The following is a 25,958-nucleotide window of genomic DNA, read 5'->3' as shown; positions in this document are numbered from 1 at the left end:
CATCTAAACACAATAAAGACTTATCTCAAGTGCAAGCAAGCATTAAACACTAAAGGTAGGGAAGCCCTCCACCATACCCACCATTCAGCACTATTTTGGAAGTCCTAGCTAATGCAACTGATAAAAAAGAAGTGAAAGGTATAAATGTGGAAAAAGCATTATTTTGAATTCAAAAACCTTGGCAGTTAATACAGCAAGAAAAAAAATTCCAGGAATAGCAAAACAAATAAACCAATTCTCATTAATAAATTCAGTGAAGTATTTGCAACTCCAAATAAAATTTTTTTAATGTACAGAAGGACACAGAGCAGGTCCTAAATAAATGAAGACATGTTTTTGCACAGGACCATGAAAATTGTTGTCAATCCTCCCTTGAATATAAGTTAAAATCCAATAAAATGTGGGAGTTTTGACAAACTGAGAATCCAGTTTCTCCAGAAGACTAAATGTACAGAAATATCAAGACAATTCTGAACAAGAAGGTATGTGTGCAGCAAGGGTGGGGGATTGTCTGTAAAGTGACCCAAACATATAAGAACACGAAGTATTCTTTCCAACACAAGGATGGGGGTGCAATGATAAAGTACACTGATGGAACAAAATACACTCCAGAATCTGACTCGTGTGAAAGTATATACACATGTGGGAATTTAGTTTATAGTAAAGAAAGACTTTTAAATCAAGAAAAGCATTAACTGTTTAAATACGAACTAGGAACTTCCTTAGGAGTAAATGATAAAGGGTCTTTTTAAGGAAAGTGGCAAGAAAAATCAGCCAACACTTCCATTTCTGACCAGCTATTCGAGTATGGATTTCTAAGAAGGTTGGAGCAGGCCTCTGTCTGACATTAGGAAAGACCAATAACATCAGTGCCGGTGTCTGGCCTCTCCTCCAAGAAATTCGGTATTTCATCTCTAGAAGGCAAAGGCCACTAAGGCCAATGACAAACATACTTTGTTTTCAGAAAAATAAATCATTGCCTTCAAAAGACAGCATTCCTCCAAAATTTCATCGTGCAAGAAGAAATGAAAACAGATAGAATCTTTAAGAAAATGTCATGTAACATTAAGTCATGTTGCCAAGAAACTTTGTAGCTTTATTTTCTGATTACAAACATAGAAGACAGCACAACATTCAAACATTACAGATTATCCAACGTAGAAACTGCAAGCCACATCCAGTGATCACATTTGTTCCTATACTAAACCTTTTAAAGTCTGTACATATAACATCTTATTTTTACCAAAATGAGATCATACCAGGAGTTCTGTGTGTATTTTTAAACCCAGTAATTTTTGATAGACATCTTTCCAACCAGTACATATAGATTTATATCATTTTTTCTAAAGGCCACATAGTCTTCCATTCTATGGATATACCAGTTTATCTACACTTGATGGAAATGACCAATGTAAAAAATGTCTAAAGCATTAAATGAAAATACAAGGGCATAAAATTATACAGCATATGTGGCATTCTTACCGCAAATATACTCATTTATATGTACACAGAAAACAATGAGGATGTCCACACAATGGAATAAAGTGAAGTTTTAGAAATCAAAGCTGCAGATGGAGATGTATTTATACAGAAGTTATTGTAGATGTTGTTAAACAGCTGCACAATATTACGTTCACACACACAGAAACATGCATATAATGGAGACTGTAAACGTGATGGGCACGTGATACGAGCTCGCCAGGTGGCACACCACGCACTCCCCCACAACCAAATATTACTGCCTAACACCCCACATACTTCACTCTGGTAGCCTGAGTTTGAAGTGTTAGTGAATTGGGCATGATCTCATTTACGTAAAAAAACCCCAAAAAACAAAAAACTACATAGGTGCTTAAACGTATGGAAGTACATACAAAACCAAACTGGAAGAAAACTTCCATAAAAACTTGTATGAAGACCATGCGTAAAGCGGGGAAAATCGAAAAAATAAATGATTAATAAAAGATACTTCATTTTGCATTTCAACTTAGAATGTTATTTTAAGTTCACCATCAGAAAAAAATACCTGAATATAAATTTGGAAGTTCAGCTGCTGTCTGTCTGTCCTCTCCTCTGCGCCAGTCACTGCGCATCAGCACCCCCCCTCCCCTGCGTGGCTCCCCCTCTCTCCGACCACCCACAGTGCTCCCGTGGAGTCCTCCACTCCCCACACACCCTTTGGGCCAGAACACCACTGCTGGGGCGCCACACCTAGACCCTGACCTCACTGCCAGCTGTCCTCTCGGTCTCACTGTTCACACTCAATTCTGGCCACGTGGCAAACCCATCAGCTTTGTTTCCGGGCCTGGAGATGGGCTCTCACACACCCTAGTTACTGAAGCTCCCACATCTCCCTCCGCACTCTCTCTGCAGCAGGAGTCCCAGCGTGAGTCAAGTAGTACCCAAGGGCAGGATTTTAAAAGCCAAAGGTCTGACCACATTCAGAGGATGGGGGCGAAGATGGGGACACACACAGACCCAGCCTGACACTGGTCGTAGGGGCCAAGGGAAGCCACTAACTCCAAGGAGAGGGAAGGAGAGGAGACAAACAAGGACAGCTGGTCAGAAAAAGGTCTTACCCTCCACACCAGGCAGAGGGGCTTACGGGGTTTCAGCTGTTCTTCAACCTCCAAAGACCTGTTCTTAAATACACAGGACATCTAAGCATGAAATGTGTGTGTCATAAGCACTGTATGCAGAGTTAGTTTCGGGCAAGAGCTGGACCCCAACCACAGGGCAGTGGTCCTGCCTGATGGACAAGTGTTGCCACTGTGGTCCATGTGGAGGTGTTTATGCCATTCTCTGAGTATTTTACAGCCCTTTACTTCTATTTCACAAAAATGCATAGAAAACAAAAGCACAGTCTCACAATTAATTCATCTGAAACAAAGATGGAAGTCATCAGGCACCCCTGCCACAAGTGGGGGGGTCTTTGGCCTCAATCAAAGGATCAGTGGGTCAAGTGTTCAACTGAACTGGAAGGAACTCAACTAGTGGTGGCTGGAAATGTGGCCGGATGCGCGAGGAGAGGTAAAGAAATTCTGTGGCCCCCTGTGTGACCTCAGGTTCCCCACATCCCACCACGAGTGAGAAAAGCTCATGGTCTCTTCTCCAAGCCCGTTTCTACTTACTTAGTTTGGTGCTCATCACGGTGCACCTAGATTCAGCCCCTCTCTCGTTCTACCTACCTCATTAAAGGGGGCTGGAATTGAGAGCTTTAAAGTCACGAACCGAGGACGTTACTTTCTTCGCTTCTCAGGGACAGCAGGGTGTGCGGTCTCTTCTCTGCTCTTGTTTGCTCCTTTCTCCTGCCTCTTTCTGCAAACCGACATTCTCTCCTTCAGCACCACGTGGAGGGAAGTGCTGTCCCAGCCTGGGCCCGCCTCACCTCCCAGCTCAGGTTCCCAACACTAGCAGCTGGGCTAGCCCGTGCCTCTGCTCACCCCCACTCCGACATTATGAGTGCACACTACAGCTCGATGCCTTCTAGGGTGTGGTTCTCAAGCCTGGGGTGACTGGGAGAAATGCACCAGCCTTTCCGGGGTGGGTATTTAGGAGGTCTGTGGCTCCCCAGGAAACAGCCATCCAGGAAGCACACCAGGAGCTGTACTTTGAGAACCACTGCTCTAGGCTGATGCGTCCAGTGTGGTCCAGTCAACCATGAACAGGTACATGTGGACAATAGAGGCTGTTTGGGTAACAATTTCACAGGGGAATGTGAGCATGGAGTAAACAACCACTACCCCTACCGTACCAGCCACGACTCCACCCTCTGGACTCTCAGGTGGCTCCTCGCAGATAATCACCACGTCGCCCTGGGCTTACCTCCATCATATAAACTGAGCACTTACCACTCTGCAGCAAAAGTTCCTTATCGTTGTCCATTCTGGAGGAATTTCCCCAAAAATTTCAAAAAAGAGGAAACAGTAACTAAGAGTTTAGTTTTATGGTCGGCCCCCAAATGATTCAAGAAAAAAAGTTACTTTAAAGAGATAAAACCTCTTCTGTGCCAGTAGGACATATCTGACCAATTTTTACATCAGTAACTGGCTGATCAGATTTTTTTTTTTTTTAAAGGGGTGAGGGCATGAAAAGGCAGACCACAAAGCATGGTTCATTTAACCATCTATAGGAGAGAGCACGCTACTCTGGTCAGACCTAATGTGAATGGAGACTGGGGAGAGCGGGGGCTGCAGACAAGGGGCTTCTGGTGTCCTGGTGACCCTAGCAAGAGCTTCACTGCAACCAGATGGTATCCCCAGGTGACCTTACAGGCCAGCGCAACCAAAGCTTTTCCACATCCTCTCATTCTGATTCCATACTCACCAAGCGAGCTCTCACTATGGCTTCCTTTCCCATGTAGGTCTGCCTACAGGGAGAGAATGTGCTGATCATGCGTACTTTTGAATATCTAGGTTCCTGTGGTAGTGCTCTCCCACCATGAATCGATTACCAAAACTGAGAAAACAGGAATGTCGTATTTGGTCACACTATTTTCCGACATAAACCAATAATTCATTATGGCTTAGCTTCGTTAACGTGGATCTACTGATGTAAGATGAGTCCTCAGGTGAAGTAGGGCCTCTGAGTCTCCAAAGGCTTGAGTGCCAGACACTGGACTGCTGTCTGAAGCATTCACCAAGGCCAGAAAAAACCAACCCACCCCCGGTGGCTCACTGGGACAGCATGTTAGTCTTTCCCTGGGTGGTAACATGCCATCAGCATGGCCACCAATCTTGGTAAGCATGTTTTCTTACTCTCCACTTAACTGGAGTTCTCATTCAATAGACACTGAGACCAGGGATTATGTCACTCACTTCCGGAGACCCGAAGTCCAGCATGATCACGTCCCAGATCAGGCACAGTATCAATGCTTGCTGACAGAATGAGCAATATTTGGCTGTTTTGCTCACTTCCCCCCATGATATGATTCACTGAGTATGGTCTGAATCAGTGAGCAAACCATGAACAAAGAGTACAAGACCTACTGAGTCCCCGGTTCTTCAGTACCTCTCTCAGATCCATCCAATTCACTTATCCCTCTTCTGTGACCCTAACCCAAGCCACCATCTCTCACCCAGATCCGAAGAGGTCTTCCTGGACCCACTGTTTCTACCCTCCCCTTCTGAACCCTGCAACCACATGATATTTTTAAAACACAAATCTGATTATCATGGTGCTGCCATGGCTTCTCATGGTGCTTCAGATCAAGCTCAATTACCTACCACGGATTGCAAAGCCTTTCACAGTGCAGCTCCACTTTACCTTTTTCTCATCTCAAACACCATTCTTTTCTTTCCTTTGTTCTAGGCTTCTAGTCTAGACTAGATCCTGGACTCCCAGCTCCCTTAAGACTGCTCTTCTCACGACACACTACCATCCACCACGCTTCAGGGCTCAGCCTTAATGTCCCTCACTTTCTCAGGGAGACCCTACATGGCCTCTCCCAGATTAAGGTAATGCCTGAAGTGAACCTTCTCTTTCAAAGGCGTGAATCACACAATTATTTTTTCAATGTCTTTCATTACCCAAAAGACTATGAGCTCCAGGAAAACACTTCCTTTTCCACTTGGGGCCGTGTTTGATAGATGAATCAATGAATTTCTCATGTTTCTTTATTCACCCAATAAGAAAGAAAGGGCAGGCCTGAAGGAGTAGCTGAATGTTGCGAAGACCAAGGAGAATCTGGTGAACACGTGACCCACCAGAAGAGCCTGTGCATTCTCAGAGAGCACACAGGGTGCTCGTGTGGCCATATGGAACACGTGTACAGTAGGAAAGTGTCAGGTTGAGGAAGGATGTGCTCAGTCCAAGGATGGGTGTGGCACTGCGAGGAGGGAATTCAGCTCACCTGGACACCGCCACCTAGCGTTTGGACCTAGTCCCTCTTCCTCTTGCAAGTCGTCTCGGAGAAGGGTAGAGCTGGGGAAGGAAAAGAAAATGTGAGCCACCGAACTTACTTCCCAATTACTGAATTTCCAGGCTGGAAATGACCCCACACAGCTGCATCTTTGCCTCCTACAGTGGTAGAGGTAAAATGATACCAAGAAGAACAGCTTTTCCTCCCAGGGTGGAAGGGCCATCGGCATTGCTCCCTGGGGTGTATGTTGTACCCTGGCTATAATCATAGCTTTTTTCCAGTGAGGGTATGTCAATCGTGTGCAAGCCAATCTCTGAGTGTCTTAGAAACTTCTCTAATAAGCAGAGCAAAACAGTAAAGACTTGGGATTGAGAAATCCTATTTAAGACCCCAATCTCCCACTTATTAGCTATGCTGCACTGGCCATCCTTCTAAAGGCAAGGGACACACACTGCAGGTACAAATTGGAGGGAAAAAATAGCTAAGAAGGTAGTATTATTTACTGCTAATTAAGTGCCTCATACAGTGCTTATTAGCACCTTACTTTTAGCATCTCTGTTAATTCCCACCACAACATAATTTTCTACTTATTTCACACACAAAAAAGCAGAGGCTCAGAGAACTCAACCTCAGAACTCATGGCAATTACAGATCAACTAACGTCTTTTTGGAAAACAGTAATCTACAGACATTTTTCATGGAAACCTTGTGGAATAATGATATAGGCACCCCTTAGAAAGGTGAGTAAAACTCCAGTTCTGCCATGCGATAGCCAGTGATGCAATGCCAGAAATTTTACTGTGCTGTACACCTAAGTAGCATGAAAGACTCGCTTATATTACAATCTTAATGCTATTATCATCAACATTACCAGTAGATAATGGTATCATTACTTAACCTTACACAATAGTTGAGGCTGTCAACATGATCCCCATGGACGACACATGTTTCAAGCCCCACTGTGCCTCAGAGCATGCGTTCAATCAATCAGAGGCCCCGAGGGGGATGCACCTTCAGGACTATGGCTCTGGTTTATGTTAACGCTGTCAGTCATGGGCAGATATATAACTAGGTCCCGCCCACAAACAAGGAATCCAGGGCTGCTCCCTCTCGCCCCGCCCCTCCCAGCCCCGCCCCACCTGCCAGCCCCTCCTCCGTCCCATCATTTCTCATGCCACGCCTCCCTCATAACCGCGCTCCGCATTCTCCAGGCTGTCTACGAGATTGAGGCCTTTTCCTTCATGTCACCTCCCACTGCCCTCAGAGCCTGCCACGCTCTCCTTCGCCTTCTCACTTAGATCCACCCCTTCCCCAAATCTATTAAAATTCCCACTTTCCTATGTGACCCCCGGCCATGCGCAGTTGAAACCCGTCCCACAGTCCCAGGGACAAGGCTCTGCACGCCCTCCAGGGAACACGACGCCGTCGCGCGGCCGCCAAGATGTGCCGCAGCGGCAAGCAGTGGTCCACCTGGAGCCTGCGCAGCGAAGACGGCGGGGTGAGTTCCATCTCCCAGGACGCCATACACAGCCCGCCCCGCAGTCCTACTGGCTCTCAATATGGCGCATGCGCAGAAAGCAAGGGCCGCAGGGCTCCACAGCCCCGTCCTCGGACCCGCCCCCTGTAGCCGGCCCAGTGTCAGTCAAGATGGCGCCTGCGCAGTAGGCCTCGGCTGGCACCTGTCGGCCGGCAGAGCACTAGGTGGGCAAGGGTCTGCAGCCCCTCCCTCGGGCTGCCCCTGCAGTACCACCGTCATTCAAGATGGCGCCTGCACAGTAAGCTTCAGCTACCACCCCTAGGCCAAAGTACACAGCGCTAGATGGGAAATGGTCTGCAGTCCCCTGTTAGTCATACAAAGCATAAAAGCCCCTCCCTTGGGCCCACCCCAGCAGACAGCACCGCTGTCATTCAAGACAGCGCCTCCACAGTAAGCCTTGCTCGCCACCTGTCAGTCAACAAACAGCACTAGAGTGGACAAGGCTCTGCAGCCCTCCCTCGGCCCGCCCCCTGCAGCCCCACAGTAGTTCAAGATGGCGCCTGCGCAGTAAGCCTTGGCGCCACCTGACGGCCAACAAACAGTGCTAGAGTGGGCAGGGCTCTGCAGCCCCTCCCCTGGCCCGCCCCCTGCAGCTCCGCCCTCATTCATAACAGTGCCTGCGCAATAAGCCTCGGCGCCACCTGTCGGCCAACAAGCACTGGATCAGAGTGGGCGGGGTTCTGCAGCACTGTCAGTCCCCAAAGACGGCCCGTGGCCCCATCCCCTCAGCCCAGTCGACAGGGCACCTGCGAAACACGGCTGGGTGGCACCCCCCGCCCCAGCCCTCCCCCCCAAGCCAAGAGATCTAGCCAGAAACATCCCAAGGTGAAAGCAGTTCAGGAAGGCAACGACAGGGGAAGGGGTGATGCTCTGCAACCCCCAGACCAACCAAGGAGAAACAGCGGGCACAATGATAGCCCGTAGCCCTCTCCCTCAGGACAGACAGCTCTCCAGCAACAACAGTGTCGGCAAACTCTGGGCCACATGGACCCTGCCGATAAAACAGCCCCCCAGTCACCAGCCGTCGCCCAATCTCAAGTCAGACCTCAAAACCTACGCTAGTCAGGGTGGCACGTCGCGGCAAGCGTCCGCGGCAAGTGTCGGCGGCCAGGCCCGTGACCAGCAAAGAAGGTGTGAGGTAGCAGGACCCCCGCAGCCTTCAATCACAGCAAAGAACACAGGGCACCGCTACCCTCAGCCCCGCCCCTGCGGCCACCCAGCCAAGACCAGGTCGCGCATGCGCAGCGAGCCTCAGCCGCCCCCATCAAAGATGGCGCTGAGGTAGGCGGGGCTTGACCAGTCGATCTCTTTTGAGACCTGCAGTCAAGACAGCCCTTGGCCCCACCCCAGCCCGCACCAACCAATCAGGACAGCGCCTGCGCAGCCACTCTTATCTGACACATCAAAAGTGACGCCAGGGTGGGCGGGCCCGCAGTCTGTCACCGCCCAGAGAAAAACATCCCGCAGCACGACTGCCCTCGGCCCCGCCCCTTAGCTCCTCCCGCCGCCACTGCGGCAAGCAAGTCCCGCCCCCAAAGACCGGCAAGGATGCAGGGGCGGCCGGAGCAGACCTGGCCAATCTGGGACCCCGTGGGATGGGGTGTCCTCTGCAGCCCCCCGACCAAGCTGAGGAAACGGGAGGGCGGGGCGCAGGGGGGGCGCGCTGAGCCTTTCCGCGCTCGTTAGGTATGGCCCGCCACTTCTCCGGCACCCACCCCAGCGGACTTCGGTGACAGGAGCCCGCGGCCTTCCCGCCCCCTACCCAGGACGGCCAGCCATCCCTGTCCTCCACTATGCCCAGGAAAGGTGGCATGGGAGCCCCCACCCCAGACTCCGGCCGGCAGCGCAAGATGGCGCCGCTGCGGCAAGTGCGGCAGCCCCGGCCCGCTGACCAGGGTCTCGAACCTGCGGCATCCCATCCCCGCGCACCGTCCAGACGCGGATGTGCGGGCCGAGGCGGCCGGACTCACCTCGCCACACCGCACCTCAAGGCACCGCCCCGCCCCTGGCCGAAGGTCAGCCACGGCGCAGCCCGTGCACAGTCTACTGCCCCCACACGGCCCCGGGCACCCGGCAGCGCCACCAGCCCATGGTGGACATGTCCACTCTTCCGCTCCGACCTCGTCCTCCCGCAGCTCCCGGCGTCTGCACCGAGCCCCGGCCCGCGACTCCTTGTCAGGCTCTCCGCAGAGGCGGGGCCCCGGCGCGGGCAAATCAGAAGCAGCGCTACACGCCCTGGGCCCCCCTCGCCACGCCCCCAAGCCCTGCCAATCAGGCCGCAGTTGCCGTGGCGACGGCTTGGCGCGAAGGCAGCAGGCTGACGTCAACGAAGCCCATGCTAGGGGCCCTGAGGAAGGGTCTGGAAAAGGGGGAGGGGGAGTGAGTGTGCGACCCCCAAACAAAGAAGGGGGGTGACGCAGAGAAAGGCCCGCTAGCGACTCCCAAACGCAAAACCTCTGAAGAAAAAGAAAAAAAAAACCCCATACATTTGTCTAAGAAAATGAAAATCCGGCGGACAAAAATATGTATGTTGAAGTTAAAGACAAACGAGAAAGTGGGAGACGAGACTTTTCCGCCTGGGACACATGAAAGACACGGGGCTAACTTCCCTAATAAACGAAGACCTCTTGGAAACCGATACGGTAAAGACCAAACTAAGCCAGAAAATTGGGCAAAAAGGGAAGAAACTGGCAATTCACAGGAAAATACAAATGGCTGACAGACCTACAGGACAAAACTCACGACCTGACTCCCAAAGAAACGTAAAACCGAGAGCCCGGACCAGCACGGTTTAGCGGATGCTCTCCTGAGGCGGCCTCGCGCGTCGCCGCCTGGGACAGGCTGGGTCAGTCCCACCCGTGGCCACCCGGACCGTCGGCCGTGCAGGGCACACAGACGCGTGAGGAAACCCGTATGCGGCGGGAAACGACGAGGTAGCGCCGCTCGGGACGAACGACGGCCGAGGACTCAATAGAGTTAGTCAAACACTCAAGTGGCCGAAGTTTGTAGACATGACCCGGTAAGTGTTTTCATTTGTTTGTTAAGGATGAACACACACACAGGTAAAACCTCTGGGAAAGTGTACAAGAAACTGTTAGCCGGTTACCTCTAGGGAAAAAGGATGAGGGGAAGGAATATGGAGGAGGGATCTTTCCCGTCTCCAGTCCATACTGTTTGAATCTCCTAGCCAGAAATATGCATTTCTTTCCCAGTAGCAGAATCAATGAATTACAAAAAGCTCACTGATGCACCCTTTGATCCAACTATTCCACTCTCCAGGAGCTAAGGGAAACGAACTAAGCTAAGAGGTACGAAAGATTATATGCAGGCATATTCACGTAGCATTTTTTATTAGAAAAATGTACTCTGCGGAAGAAATAAATTGTATTCTGGCAAAGCCATACACTGCAATTTTATGTGGCCAATTAAAATGTAATTTTTTAATTTTAAAGGAAAAGATTCATAAGATACAGTTAATTACAAAAAGCAGGTTACCTAAGCACAAAGAACATGATACCCAGATTCAAATTTTATACTTAATAAGTATAAATATTTATAAATCAGTGGTTGCTGGGTACATTAAGAACTACTGGCTTTTGGGGTGGGGGATGTTTGAAACTCCCCAAGTCTTCAGCAGTCTCTTCTCACCCAGCAGTGCCACATAAACATAAAATCTGAATGAAAACATTGTGTTTGCTCTGTACCTTTGAAAATTATTCCCCGGGAGCTTCTATAGAAATTCTAGAGGCACCACTAGAAGTGAATGTGGTACTACCCTTAGGTCAGAGGTTTTCAAATCTGGCCGCACATTAGGATCCCCTGGGGGAGCTGTCAAACATTGCAGGTGCCCAGGGTCCCAGAGAGGTGTTTGTTTTGGAGCTCCTCAGGGGATCCTCAAGTCTGGTTATGGTTTAGGAGGTGATTTTAATGCAATTTAGGGACCCCATCCCCTCTTTCCTTCTCAAAGACCTCTATCTGCAACACAGCTTTTTCTCTGGATCCCTGGTCGTTCATTCCCATCAAATATCACATGCTCTCAGAGCTTCTCCAGCTACTACCCCTTTTCTCAGCACTCTCTCCCTGCCCCCACCAAAAAAGCCCTCTTGATAGAGTGGCCTTCTGTCACCGACTCAACAGCCTTACCGCACATTCTCTCCCCCTAGCATGCCACACGGGCTTCCATCCTTTCCACACCCCTGAAACTGCTTGGCAATTTCAGCAGTTCTCCATGTGGCTAGGAAACTTGTTCTTAATCTCACTTGATCTTTCAGTAACATTCAACATCCTCATTAAAACAAACAATGATAACAAAAACTATCTTATTTTCAGAGACACTATACTGCCCTGGTTTTCCTCCCATGTCCTCTTAGCTGGCTTCTGCTTTGTTCAACCTCCCAAGGCTCAGAACTCAGTCACTAGCCTTCTCCATCAACGTCTACTCCCTAGGTAGCAGTCTCACCTAGCCGTATGGTTTAAATAGCACCTGCATGCCAACAGCTCCCTCTGCCCCGGAACTCTCCACAGAGGCCCAGTCTCATATATCCAACTATCTGCTTAACAGCTGACTGTTCTACCAGGATGCCTAATGGGCAACTCAAAACATTGAAAACAAATAGTAATTTCCCTTTTCCCCATTTCTATAAACAGCACCAGTTGCAGTAGCCAAAAATCTCGCAATTGTTCTCGATTCCCCTTTCCCTTACCATCAACATCCAATTCGTCAGCAAGTCCTGCTGACTCTACATCCAAGATACATCCCAAATTTTTCCTATGTTTTTCCTCTGCATGATAGTCCTAATTACCATGATTTCCCCTAGATATTAGCCCACTCATTTGAGTACCTGATTCCATTCCAAACCCTTCCCTCCAATATTCTCTAGACAGCATCCAGGGTGATCTTCTTTAACTGAGAATAAGACATCGTGTTGCAGCTTGAATTACCTCCTATTCCCTACCCCAATCACACTTCAGTATAAGTCTAAAATCCATATAAGGTTAAAAGGCGTCAATATCTTTTGTCATGGAAGAATGTTAAATATTTGTGCTGTAAAATTTAATAATCTTTTCCTTCAGATTTCTGCATTTTTTACCTTAAGAAATCCCTCTCCACATTGAAGTCATAAAGATATTATAATAGCCTTAAGTTTTACTTTTTTAGGTTTAGTTTTATATATGTTCTGTGGTATGGATCTAATTTTTCTCCTGACATATGTCATGTTTCTGTACAAGTGGACCTGCTCCTAAACTCTCTAGTCTGTCCCACTGGCCCATCTGTTTATCTGTATGCATTTTACACATCATATTAATTATTAGAGCTTTACAGTATCTTGATATCTGGAAGGACACTTGCCCTAGCTTGTTTTTCAAAAGTGTCTTTGGTTATTCTTAGCCCTCGACTGACATTTTACTAAATCCATAGAGAAATTTAAAGAGAACTAAAAACGTTTTATCAACACCTCCCATCTTTGCCTATCGTCTATGCTACCCATTTATTCATGTCATCTACAGCCATCAACAGTACATTGTAATTTTTTTCCCTTTAAGATCTTATTTGGCTTTAGGAGGTCTTTCTTCCTATTACTTACCTAACTGGTTATTTTGGGGTTACAACAGTAGTATAGCTTTTTAAAAATAACTTATTTACAGAAAAGGTGCAAAGATAGTGTAAACATTCCTTACCCAGTTTCCCCTGATGTTAACATCTTACCTAACTTTGGTACGTTGTCAAAATGAAGAAATTACCATTAGTACAAAGCTAGTAATTAAACTACAAACTTTCCATAAATGTCTTCCTTCTGTCCCAGGATCCCATCTAGAACGCCACATTACATTTAGTTGTTATGTCTCCTTAGACAACTCCAGGCTGTGACAGCTCCTCGGTATTTCCTTGTTTTTCATAACTTTAGCAGTTTTGAGGAGTACTAGTCAGGATTTTTAGGAAATCTCTCAATTTGAGTTTGTCTAATATTTTCTCATGATTTGTCTTGGGTTATGAGTTTTTGAGAAGAATTATCTGCTCTTGCCTTTTATATGTTGATTTTTTAAATTCAGTGAATTTGCTGACCTCTCCTTGTTAGTTCTAATAGTTTCTCTCAGATTTTCCTGGATTTTTTAAAATGTTAAACTGTTTATTAATGACGATTTTTAATTTTTATTGACAATTATATCTCATTTCTATCATAATGCGTTCTGGGGTGATACGGAATAAGTCTTGTTCTAGACTTGAAAGGGGATACTTTTCTTTCAGTATCAAGTAAAAATGTTCACAATAAGCTTTTTTGTAGAGCGTCTTTGTTGGGGGTTAAGGAAATTCCCTTTAATTCTAGTTTTCTAAAAATTTTATCATGAATAAGTTCAATTTTTATATAATGACTTTATTATCTATTGGGAAGATTATACTTTATTTTATATAATCTGTTAATGTGGAGAATTAAGGCAAATTTTCTGATGTTGAAACATGTTGCGTTCCTAATCCCTACTTAATCATGATTATGAGGGTCTGATTTATATACACATACAGGAGGATTCTACTGGGTTATATTTTACTTTTGTTTTTGCACCTAAGTTTTTACTTTATTATACTTGTTTCATTTCAGTATCAAGGTTACACTAGCCTTATAAAATTATTTGGATTATTACCTTGCTGCTTATATTCTCTACAACAGTTCATAAAAAATAGAGATTCTCTGATTTTTGAAAGTTTAATATAACACTATAAAATTGTCTAAATCTGATGTCTTTTTGCATGGAATATTTTTGACTTAGTTTCCTTAGCTTTGTACTTATATTTCTGCTTTGTCTTGAGTCAATTTTAGTGATTTATATTTTCCAAGAAAATTGTCCACCTCACTTAAATTTATTAGCACATAATTATTCACAGTATTCTTTTGATTTTTAATCTAGTCCTCATTGGTAATTAATAATTTGTCCCCTTTTCTGTTACTAATATCATTTAATCTATTCTTATTTTTATCATCAGTTTCACTAAAGATTTGACAATTTTATGTCTTTTAAAGTGCTTTTGGTCTTTTGACCATATTCTTTCTTCTTTTCCATTTAATTAATTTCTGTTCTTTATTTTATTATTTCCTTCCTTCTATTTATTTGAGTTTCTTTTCCTAGCAACTTAAGTTGCATATTTAACTCATTTACCTTTAACCTTTCTTAATTTTTAACAGGTACATTTAAGGCTGTAACATTCCCTTCAAGTACCACTTGAACTGCATTCCATGTATTTCATTGTTGTTTGGTACTATATTCCATTGTTTCAATTAGATTTCCTCTTAGTCACATTAAGGAATGTGTTTAGGTTTTCAAGTTCTTTAAAAATCTTTTGATTATAGATTTCTAATTTAACTGCATTATAGCCAAATGATATGGCCTATATGTTATTACTGGATATTTGTTAAAATTTCCTTTGTGATCTTAGGATGTGATCAATTTTTAATTGTTCGATGTATTAGAAAAGAATAAGCATTCTCTAACTATCAGGTACCAATTTCTATTTATGTTCATAAGAGCAAGCTTTCTTTGTGTTTACATTTTCAGTATTCTTATTAATTTTCTGTCTGCTTGATATATCAGTTCTAAATAATTATAATAAAATCTCCCATTATGCCTACGGTTTCACCCATTGCTCCTGGTAATTCTTTTAGCTTTTGCTTTATATATTTCAAGGCCATGTTTTTAGGTAGGAACAAGTCCATGATTTCCTCTAAATCAGATATCAAAGAAATTAATCTAGAAGTCTGCCTTTAATAGAGGAGTTAATCGATCACATTTTAAATTTCTGATATAGTTGCTTGTTAAATGTGCCTTTTCCTTTGCTTATTTTCTCCTTTCTTGCCTTCTACTGAGTTGATCAAGTTTTCTTTACTTCTCTTTTTTCCCTTTGCTAATTTGAAAGCTTTGAATTATATTTCAGTTGTTTTATTGTCTATCTTTAAATTCCTAATTTATATACAAGTACATATTTTTTAAGAGTATAAAATAATAAAGGATCCTGGCATATCTTAGCAATTCATTGACTTTCCTATACCCACTTTCCTGGTTATTGTCTAGAATTTTGGCTATATATTTTTAAAACAACTAAAAGCACAATTTTTACAGTCAATGATTAATTATATTTATTGATATTTTGATAATTTATTCTTGTTTCTTGAATTTTACTCCTTCCCTCTAGGTTCTTTTTTTTCTCATTGTAATAAATCCTTAAATAAGCCTTTCAGACAGTCTATTTGTATTTCTAACAATGGCTTTAAAAGATATTTTTTGAATGACGGTTTACCTAGGTATGGAATTCTGAAGTGACCCTTATCTTCTCTGCTTATTTTGAAGATATTATTCTATTGTCTTCAACATTTAACATTGCTGATGAGGTGTGCTATAATCTAAATGTTCCTAACACTGGTTTTTCCCTCTGTAGCTTTTCAAAAGGTGTTTGTTACATATGGATTTATTTTTGTTTATCCTGCTCAGGAGTTGTGTGACCAATGAAGGTCTTTCTTCCATTCTGGAGAATTCTTGGCCAATATATTCTGTCATTCCAACTCTATTCTATTTTTCTCAAACTATTAGAGTATATTGGCCCTTCTTAATCTATCCTCCATTTATCGTCTCTATTTTTCATATTCTTTTCTGGGTTGTTTTCTGAGTAACTCCTCTTTCTAACTGCATCCAATGTACTGTTTCCCTTGATGTGTTTTACAATGGCTATTTTGTTTTCATGTCTAAGATTTTTAATCAGTACTCTTTTATATCCACCTTTCTCAAATGGATGAACATTTTATTCATACTGTTCTTTATCTTTCAAGAATCTTAAAGTCAAACTAAAACTGTTAGAATGGCATTTTGTCAGGAATGAATTCATATCCTGACTGACTTTGTTGTCTTATTTATTTTAAGTTTTCCTATGTTTAACTGAGTGCTTTGCAATTTTAATTTCTAAGTGTTTCTCCTATGGGATATCTCCCCCTACCCCACCCATCTCTTCCCTCCATATCTAGCCTTTTTTTTTGGTAGTGTCTGCTTTGCCTCTGAGAAACTTAGTCGTGAGACAAGTCTTATATCATCAACTGGGGGCTCTGTGCCATGTGATAAAGGGGTAATATTAGTCACTGAGCAAAATTTAAGCTTAGACTGGGTCCACTCTGCATGGCCATGTTTTTATCTCCTGCCACTGCTCATAATATAAGCTGGAGCCCTGAGTAACTATTACTGGCTTTTTGCAGTCTCATTTCATGTCAGGAGAATATCACCCCAGCCCCTGTTTGACACAATGAGCCTGGGACCTCAATAGGCACAGGGTACTTCTGGACCTCATTAATCCACAGCAGTCAAATTGTTAACTACCTCTGCCTATTTAAAGATCAGAAGTCCAGCAGGTTCATGTCTTTAACCCCACAAATCCTTGTTTTTCTGTTCAGTTTTTGATCCATAAAGATGTCATATATATCTAGATCATTACAAGTTTATATTTAAAAGAGGTTGGTTTGAAGTGTGAATGCAGAACTCACAGCACCATCTCAATCAAAAATATTATCTTCTAAATTGTCTATAGCAGTAGTTCTCACTTCTTTCCCAAGTGTACAATGGAGTTTTACTGGGGCTATATGACATGTGGTATCATGACAGAGTGAATGCTGAAGCAGTTGAGAATCTAGCTGTTTTCATTTAAACCAGATGTTAAAGAGATTTGCAAAGATGTAAAACTATGCCACTCTTCTCAGTAATCTTTTGTCTTGGGAATTATGTCTTTTTTTAATTTAAAAAATGTTGCTTCTATTAACATGTAATGGACTACCTATTTTTAAATTAATTAACATACATTTTAAATTCTGTTTTAATTTCTAAAACTATGTATATTGATAGGTATAATCTACATAAACAAAAGTTCTTTGGAGTCCTCAGTCATTTTCAAGAGTGTAAATGGGTCTTGAGACAAAAAAGTTTGAGAACCTCTGGTCTACAATAAATCTATACTAGATTGGGCTACTATCTGGGTGGTATGATCCCATGGATTAGCACAGAGCTTAATACATGTAAGTCTCTCAATGAATGCTTATTCATGCATTCTTTCAACAAATATTTGACTACCTACTACATATAAGGACCAGTGCTAGGCCAGGTTCTTGGCTCATTGCAAATAAAATTGAAATGGCCCTTGCCCTAATTCATTTATTTGATATATATGTCTTTGAGCTTCAGTCTAGCTGGGAAGATACATACATTAAGTTGACAAAATAAACCTTTAAAAATTGCGGTGTGGACTTTGAAGAAAAAACCAGGATGCTGAAATGAGGTGGGGAGGGGGAGGGTTTTATATGGTGGTTAGATAGGGCAGTCAGGGAAGGCTTCTCTGAGGACAAGGAGCTAAAACTAAATTGTGAGAAAGAGCCAGCCCTGGGAAGAGCAAGGGGAAGAACATTCTAGACAAATAAAATAGCAATATACAAAGACCATAAAGGAAAAAAATGGAAAAGACACCAGAATGTCTGGAGGATAGCAAGAATGGGGTAGAAGGGCATAAAATGAGGTTTTACAGGTATGCAAAAACCAGTTCTTTAGGAACTGTAGGCCAAGATAAAGATCTTGAATTTAATCCTAAATGTGATAAGGAGCCATTAAAGACTTTTAAATAAGGTCTGACATAATCCACTAAGAGATGATTCACGTTGCTGTGTGGAAAACTAGAGGACTAGAAATAGGAAAGAGAGGAAGCAGGAAGACCAGTTAGGAGGCAGCTGTCCAGGCAGGATGACAGTGCTCTGAACTAGCATGGTGGCAGTGGAGACAAGGAGAGGTGAACAAATACAAGACACAAAAGAGACAAAAATTGCTGATAATTTGTGTATGTGTGGCAAAGGAAAAAAGTATTGCAAATGATTCCTACATTTCTGGTTTGAATGACTGGGTAGATGGAAGTGTTATTTAGTGAGTCTTCGAGTCTCAGGTTTGGGCAGGGGAAGAGCAGAAAACCTAGAGCTCTCTTTTGGATATGTTATATTTGAAATGCTTATGCTCAAGCAAGTGAAGATGTTGAGTGGGTATTCGGGAGAGGTCTGCTAGAGCTCTAACTCTGGAAGTTTTCCGCACAGAGCTCGTTTGTTGCGTGAATAGTCAGGTTAAGATAAACACTACTTTACAAAATAAATTTAAAAATCAGTTCTTCAGGGCTTCCCTGGTGGCGCAGTGCTTGAGAGTCCACCTGCCGATGCAGGGGGCACGAGTTCGTGCCCCGGTCTGGGAAGATCCCATGTGCCACGGAGCGGCTGGGCCCGTGAGCCATGGCCGTTGAGCCTGCGCGTCCGGAGCCTGTGCTCCGCGACGGGAGAGGCCACAGCAGTGAGAGGCCGGCGTACGGCAAAAAAAAAAAATAAAATAAAATCAGTTCTTCAGTATTTAGTACTCTCGTGTACACATTCAGTGCTGGATAGGTAATTATCTTAGTATACAAATTTGTATAGTTCCTCAGTAATGCAAATCTAACCAATTTTTTAAAGAGTAAACTTACTTTTATTTGTTAACCCTCTCAAGGAATTTCAAGATAACAGAAAACCAAACATTCACATTAAAAGCAACCAACTATTTCACAAAAACTGCTTCTAAATTCAAATATTAAACAAACAGTTAATTACACATAAGATTAAAGATAGGCAAAGGAGAACCCTGTCACAAGTCTGATGTTAGAAAAGAAAAATGCTATGTCAAGTCTGGCAGATGGGGTTAAGGTTCAGAACTACAAGAGTTCCTGTATGCCAGGAAGGTTCATCTACACAAAGTTCTACTCACATGTCCCTGTCCAAGAGGACACTAGGCATCTTCTCTCACAGGAAGCAAAATCACTCAGAAGTCAAGTTATCACATGCTAATCAAAATACTTTTTTAAAAAATACAGGGTTATTCACATACTTTTTTATTTTTATTTCCGGTACGTGGGCCCCTCACTGTTGTGGCCTCTCCCGTTGTGGAGCCCAGGCTCCGGACGCGCAGGCTCAGCGGCCATGGCTCACGGGCCTAGCCGCTCCGCCGCATGCGGGATCCTCCCGGACTGGGGCATGAACCCGTGTCCCCTGCGTCGGCAGGCGGACTCTCAACCACTGCGCCACCAGGTATTCACATGCTTTTTTCTCACATTGGTTTGCCAACCAGAAAGCTCTAATCCTGAACTGGCAAAATGGTAGACACTCATTTATTCAACCATTGAATAAACAGGTATTATCAAATACATCCAGACACTAGGGATAAAATGATAAAGGAGACGCAGTTGCTGCTTTCATGGGGTATATGGTTCATGGATGACACCAAACGATTAAAAATAGCCACACAAATAAGATGAGTGACAAGCAGTAAATGTGATGAAGATGCACTGTGCTATAAGCATGTATAATGAGAGAATCTGATCTACACTGTGCTATAAGCATGTATAATTAGAGAATCTGATCTGGACCAGGTGCTGAAGAAGGACATTCCACGCCTAATTAATAGTACGTACAAAGGTTAGGAGGCAGAGAGGAGTATGGAGAACCATGCAGCTAGAATACAGACTGGCTTAAGACAAAGGATGGAGCAAGAAGTCAGACCTTGCAAAGCCCTGTAGGCCATTTAAAGACTGGAGATCCCTGACAACCACAACCTTTGGCATGCCACAGGAATTCCCCGCAGGGGTGACCAGCCAGCACTCAAACCTCACACAAGTCTCCTGAAAAGTGGCATGATTTCCCCACATACTCACATGTCAACACCTCAGAACGTGATTAGAATGTTATGGAGAGGTGATCTGGCTTCCACAATGCAGATCGTCAGGCCAGGAGAACATGCACTCTTATCTGGTTCGTTTTGCCAAAGGCCCATCAAATATAAATCTAAAGAGAACAGGAAAAAGACAATCATTGAGATTAAAGTAAAACATGAATAAGAAAGCAGAAAAAGAGCTGGAGATAAAAGATACATATTTTATAAATTATACATATATATACATATACATAGAATACATATATATTCAGTAGCCATAAAAAAGAATGAGAAATATCTTATGGAATGATTTCCAAGATACATTGTTAAGTGAAAGCCAAGGTGCTGAACCTTGAACACAGTATGCTTCATTTGTTAAACTAAAAGGCAAATGCAATATATACATATTTGCTTCAATATGCATGAAATACCTTTGGAAAGATAATTCACAAAATTAGTGATGCTGGTTATCTGCAGGGAGGGAAACTGGTGGCTGAGAGAAGGGATATGGGAAGCAAATTTTCAGTGTATACCCTTTTCTCCGTTTTGAATTTTGAGCCACACAAATAAATTACCTATTAAAAGTTAAAGCAAACACATTAATATTAACTTGATTAATATTAGTCAAAGTTCTAGACTAATGCATATGAAGATTTTAATAAAAATGAACACTGTCAAGGAAAATAAAAATTACCAAAACCGACTAGCAAAGGAATAGGAAAAAAAAAGTAGGAAAAACCTTACAAAGAATTCCTATGTACTAAGACTCTCTAGAACATTTTTTTTTTTTTTTTTTTTTGGTGGTACGCGGGCCTCTCACTGTTGTGGCCTCTCCCGTTGCGGAGCACAGGCTCCGGGCGCGCAGGCTCAGCAGCCATGGTTCACGGGCCCAGCCGCTCCGCAGCATGTGGGATCTTCCCGGAACGGGGCACGAACCCGCATCCCCTGCATCGGCAGGCGGACTCTCAACCACTGCGCCACCAGGGAAGCCCCTCTAGAACATTTTAATAGCCTAGCACAGGGATTTTCAACCCCACAGGCTCTATGAGATTAAAAACTAATATTTACTGAGCACTTCCTGTATGCAAGATACAGCATCAAGCATTATATGTATTTGCAGCTCCTCGTAAAATATCTCTGAGATACGTGACCTCATGACCTGTTTTACATGTAAGGAAACTGAAGGTCATGGAGTCTCACTCAAACCTGCATACCTAGCAAATGACTCCAGAGTCAGACTCTTCTACCACTATGCTAACATAATTTTATGCCAACAAATTAGGAAAACCTTAAAGAAACGTATCACTTTCTAGGGAAGCAGAAGTTACTTGAAATCTCAGTTTGACTGGAAATGTCCTTCAGATGCCCAAGGAGCCAATTATTCTTAGTCTGTACAAATTGTTCCAGAGCATTTAAAAAGACAGAAGGCTTGCCAGTTTATTCAACTAAATTAGGAGTGGCCTTCAAGAACATATTTCTTACAATGAAATAGCTGTCTTGTATGAGGCACTTGCTCTATGTCAGGCTTTGGGTTAAGTTCTTTAAAAATGATCCGGGTAGGACTTCCCTGGTGGCACAGTGGTTAGGAATCTGCCTGCCAATGGAGGGGACACGGGTTCGAGCCCTGGTCCAGGAAGATCCCACATGCCACAGAGCAACTAAGCCTGTGTGCCACAACTACTGAAGCCCATGCGCCTGGAGCCCGTGCTCCGCAACAAGAGAAGCCACCGCAATGAGAAGCCCGCTCACCACAACTAGAGAAAAAGCTCGCGTGCAGCAACAAAGCCCCAATGCAGCCAAAAATAATAAATAAATAAAAATAAAATTAAAAAAAAAAAGATCCGGGTGCTGCTTGGAAAACAGTCTGGCGGTTCCTTAAAAGGTTAAGCAGTTACCACAAGACCCAGAAATTCCTTTTCTGGGTGACACGAAAACATGTGTCCACATAACAACTTGTACATGAATGTTCACAGCAGCATTATCATAAGAGCCAAAAAGTGGAAACAACTCAAATGCCCATCATTTGATGGACCCATTGTTTGATAAATGGATAAATAAGATGTAGTATATCCATACAACAGAGAATTTGGCAATAAAAAAGAACGAAGTACTGATACATGCTACAGCACTGATGAACTCTGAAAACATTATGCTAAGTGAAAGGAGCCAGTAATAAAAGCCCAGAATATTGTGTGATTCCATTTATATGAAATGTCCAGAGTAGGCAATGACAAAGTAGATTAATGGTTGCCTAGGGCTGGGGCAGAAGGGAATGGAGAGTGAGGATTTCTTTTTAGGGTAATGAAAATGTTTGAAAATTGACTGTGGTTATGGTTGCACAACTCTGAATATATTAAACACCACTGAATTATACACTTCAGGTGGGTGAATTGTATGGTATGTGAATTAATTACACCGAGATAAAATTGTTATTTAAAAATATGCATCTGGTTAAATTCTCCCAATAATCTTAATGAAACTAGAACTAATATACTTGTTTTACGGATGAGAAATCTGCATCTCAGATAGGACGTCATTTACTCAAGGTCATAATCTAACTGGTTGAGAAAGCCAAGATTCACACCTAGGTCTTTCTGTCTACAATGCCTACTACTTCCCAACACAATCCTAATGCAAATACAGTGAAAATCTTCAAAAAATGGCCCCCTTTTTTGTGAAGACATAAACTGATAGCTAACAGGTTCACAAGGGCAATCTCCTAAGAACAAAAAAAATTCCTGTATTATTAAGCATTCCAAACCTACAGTAAGAGAGAAGGCTGCCCATTTAAAAACCTGGCAAATGGTTTTCCATCTCAAATGGGTTTTACTTTAAGAGTGCCCTGGAGGACAGTAAAAGTAATAGCTATCATTTATTAAACTTTTACAATGGGCAAGGCCTGGCACCAGGCACTTTACGTGCGTTAGTATGTTTAATCTTTATAACAACTCTATGAGGTAGATACTATTACTATCCAAGTCTCATACATCAGAAGTGAGCATTGGGAGGTTAGTATCTTGTCCCAGGTTACATGCTAGTAGTTGGTAGAGTCACGAATCAAACCCAAATCTGTTAGACGCCTGAGCTCTCACTATCACTGGATACATTTCTAGGCTATTAAATTTGAAAGCCATAATGAAATGGATCATTCTTGAGAGGAAGGCAGATAATAAAAACTTGGCAAATATCAAGGGAGTGCTTTCCTTAAAAAGTGCTGTAAGCCCTTGCCATTTACCGGCAACTTTCTTTTCATTTCCAAGAAACAAATCCTGTGCCTTATAAATTGTACCACTCCAGGGAAGAGAGACGAAAGTCTTTCATTTTAACAACAAAGCACAGGAGTTTTAACCCCAAATATGTCTTATTGTGAAACAGTGACAGCTAATATTAATTGAAAATTTATATGTGCCAGAAATTTTTCTAAGCAGTTTATGAAGTGTTAGCTTACTTAATCTTCAAGACAATTGTCTGAAGTAGGTACTATTATGATCCCTATTTTAGGGATGAGTTAAGGGAGGCATAGAGGTTGGGTGACCAGCCCAAAGTCACATGGCTAATAAATGGCCAGGATTTAAACCCAAGTCATCTAGCTCCACCCTCTAGCACTTATTCTATTTGACTGATTCTCAAAAAAGAATGTGAGATAGCTAATATTTGATTCACTAGACACCCAACATTATGCAAGGCCTTTCACATGTATTGTATCAACTTAACAACCTGAGGAGGTAGGTATGTTAGCATAATACCTGTTTGTAAGATGAGGAACACGAGGCTTAGAATGCTGGTTAACTTGCCCAAACACAACCAATTAATACATATCAGAACCAAGTCTTTCTGACTCCATATCATACCACTAGTCACTGTGTCATGAAATTCTATGGGGCCAGCAGACTACAGCCTTCAGGCCAAATCTGGCCCGCTGTTTCTGAACAGTCCACACACAAAATAGTTGAATTAAAAAGTGGCTAAGTGATGGGGAAAAAATCAAAGTAATACTTTGTGACACATGAAAATTATATGAAATCCAAATTTCAACGTCCATAAATATAGTTTTATTGGACACAGCCACATCCATGTTTATATACTATCTACGGCTGCTTTCACACTACAATGGCTCAGCTAAGTAATTCCGAAAGATACCACATATCCCACAAAGCCTAAATATTTACTATTTGGCCCTTTACAGAAAAGGTTTACGGACACCCACTCTTTAGTATTAAATTTAAAACTCTTAGTGAAATGGAGGGGGAGTGTGTAAAAAGTACTCCCCAAAAGGAAGAAAAAGCATGGCTTTAAAGGGTGACTGGAGTAGGAATGGAAACTTCCAACTATCAAGGAACAAATTTCTCTGTTCCATAACGTGTTCCAAGGCCTCGAAGAAAACAGTGGAGGGCTTCCCAGTTCCTTTGAATTAACTGGTTCACAGAGGTTTACAATCCCTAAGCTGTTTTAATTGGAAAGAACTTTGCATAATGAAAATAACAACAGCTGATAGTTATAGAACTATCCCTACGATTCCAGGTGCTGTAACATAAGATTTCCATTTAATCCTCCGACAACCAGGGAAGTTAGGGTGCCATTGTTATCCAATTCTGTGGATGAACTGGAGCCTCAGGAGGTTAAGCACATTGCCCAAGGAACTAAAGCTGATAAGAGCTCAGGCCTCTAACCCTGGCTTCTGCCTTCAGAGACTACACTCTTAACAAGACACCACTTAATTTTAACCTAATAAATCTGCAAATATTGAGGACATGCACAATTTCCTGAGAAAATATAAAGTACCAAAACTATCAAAATACCGTTGGGGGGGTATACATAAACTTCCTACCAACTCCCAGGGAGCAAATAATTGTGTGCCACAAATTGATCTAAGGGTGTGGAGAGAAGGGAGCCCTCCTACACTGTTGGTGGGAATGTAAATTGGTATAGACACCGGAGAACGGTATGGAAGTTCCTTAAAAAACTAAAAACAGAGCTACCGTATGATCCTACAACCCCACTTCTGGGCATATATCAGGAGAAAAACATGGCCCGAAAGTATACATGCTCCCCAGTGTTCAGAGCAGCACTATTTACAATAGCCAGGACAGGGAAGCAACCTAAATGTCCATCAACAGAGGAATGGATAAAGAAAATGTGGTGCATATATACAATGGAATATTACTCAGCCATTAAAAAATAAAATGCCATTTGCAGCAACATGGATGGACCTAGAGATAGTCATACTGAGTGAAGTAAGTCAGAGAAAGACAAATATGAATAACGGAATCTTAAAAAAAAAACTTATCTACAAAACACAAACAGACTCACCGACTTAGAGAACGAACTTATGGTGGGGAGGGAAGAATTGTTATGGAGTTTGGGATTAACATATACACACCACTGTATTTAAAATGGATAACCAACAAGGACCTACTGTATACCACAGGGAACTATGCTCAATATTCTGTAACAACCGATTCTTATCGAAGGCCATTTCCTAGACTCAGTGCTACGCGTCTCACAAGCTTCCTCTTATTCAAGTCTATGGTAATCACTGGAAATCCCGAATTCAGAGGAAATGCTGCGGTGGAACAGACTTAGGGAGGCGGGCCCGGGACTTCAGCAGCTGTTCGTGGACAGTTTCTCGGTTTCTCGCTGTTTAAAAGACCCGGGGGCGAGGCTGGAGGTCTTCGCTGGGCCCAGCTGAGAAGCAGCCCCGCAGAAGGGAGAGGGTGAGGGAACCGAGATTGTGCGGTCACCGGGGAGCACATTTCCTACGGCCTGAGTCCAGCACGAGGCCTGACGGGGACGCCAGGAAAGTTGCCGCAAAAGAGGGGAATCCGACGC

At 43.2% G+C, this 25,958-nt stretch overlaps 3 protein-coding genes across 18 annotated transcripts in view; 2 read left to right on the top strand and 1 right to left on the bottom strand.

The window, feature by feature from the left end:
- The window catches only part of PEG3 (paternally expressed 3), a 29,755-nt gene extending 20,183 nt beyond the window's left edge, over positions 1 to 9,572 (bottom strand). For 8 of the 16 annotated variants that reach the window (XM_067720495.1, XM_067720502.1, XM_067720496.1 and 5 more), the window contains exons 1-2: positions 9,368 to 9,572; positions 5,852 to 5,922 (exon numbers count right to left, since the gene is read on the bottom strand). The gene's annotated coding sequence lies outside the window, so the exon portion shown is untranslated. Of the gene's footprint in view, positions 1 to 3,188; positions 3,689 to 3,851; positions 3,887 to 4,326; positions 4,370 to 5,851; positions 5,923 to 8,454; positions 8,575 to 9,367 lie in introns of those variants that run through there. The other 8 variants (XM_067720491.1, XM_067720500.1, XM_067720507.1 and 5 more) reach the window with 6 other exon arrangements.
- AURKC (aurora kinase C) overlaps positions 1 to 25,958 on the top strand; it is a 476,131-nt gene that overhangs the window by 154,298 nt on the left and 295,875 nt on the right. The gene's annotated exons all lie outside the window — the stretch shown is intronic.
- LOC137215445 (cyclin-K-like) lies at positions 8,308 to 9,812 on the top strand. Its single transcript, XM_067720688.1, has 3 exons — positions 8,308 to 8,678; positions 8,893 to 8,987; positions 9,199 to 9,812. Exons 1-3 carry the CDS (start codon positions 8,308 to 8,310, stop codon positions 9,810 to 9,812), a joined length of 1,080 nt encoding a protein of 359 aa, XP_067576789.1.

This window comes from Pseudorca crassidens, chromosome 20 (genome assembly GCF_039906515.1).
Source record: "Pseudorca crassidens isolate mPseCra1 chromosome 20, mPseCra1.hap1, whole genome shotgun sequence".
Taxonomy (NCBI): Eukaryota; Metazoa; Chordata; class Mammalia; order Artiodactyla; family Delphinidae; genus Pseudorca; species Pseudorca crassidens.
Note: the sequence above shows the minus strand (reverse complement) of the source record. Positions and strands in the feature narration are given on the sequence as shown.

Bases quoted from the DNA above. Each gene is read 5' to 3' on its own strand.
- LOC137215445 (XM_067720688.1), top strand. From the start codon at position 8,308: ATGATAGCCCGTAGCCCTCTCCCTCAGGACAGACAGCTCTCCAGCAAC. The intron at 8,679-8,892 runs GTAGGCGGGGCT...CCCGCCCCTTAG, and splicing joins CCATCAAAGATGGCGCTGAG to CTCCTCCCGCCGCCACTGCG. The intron at 8,988-9,198 runs GTGGGATGGGGT...CACTATGCCCAG, and splicing joins CCTGGCCAATCTGGGACCCC to GAAAGGTGGCATGGGAGCCC.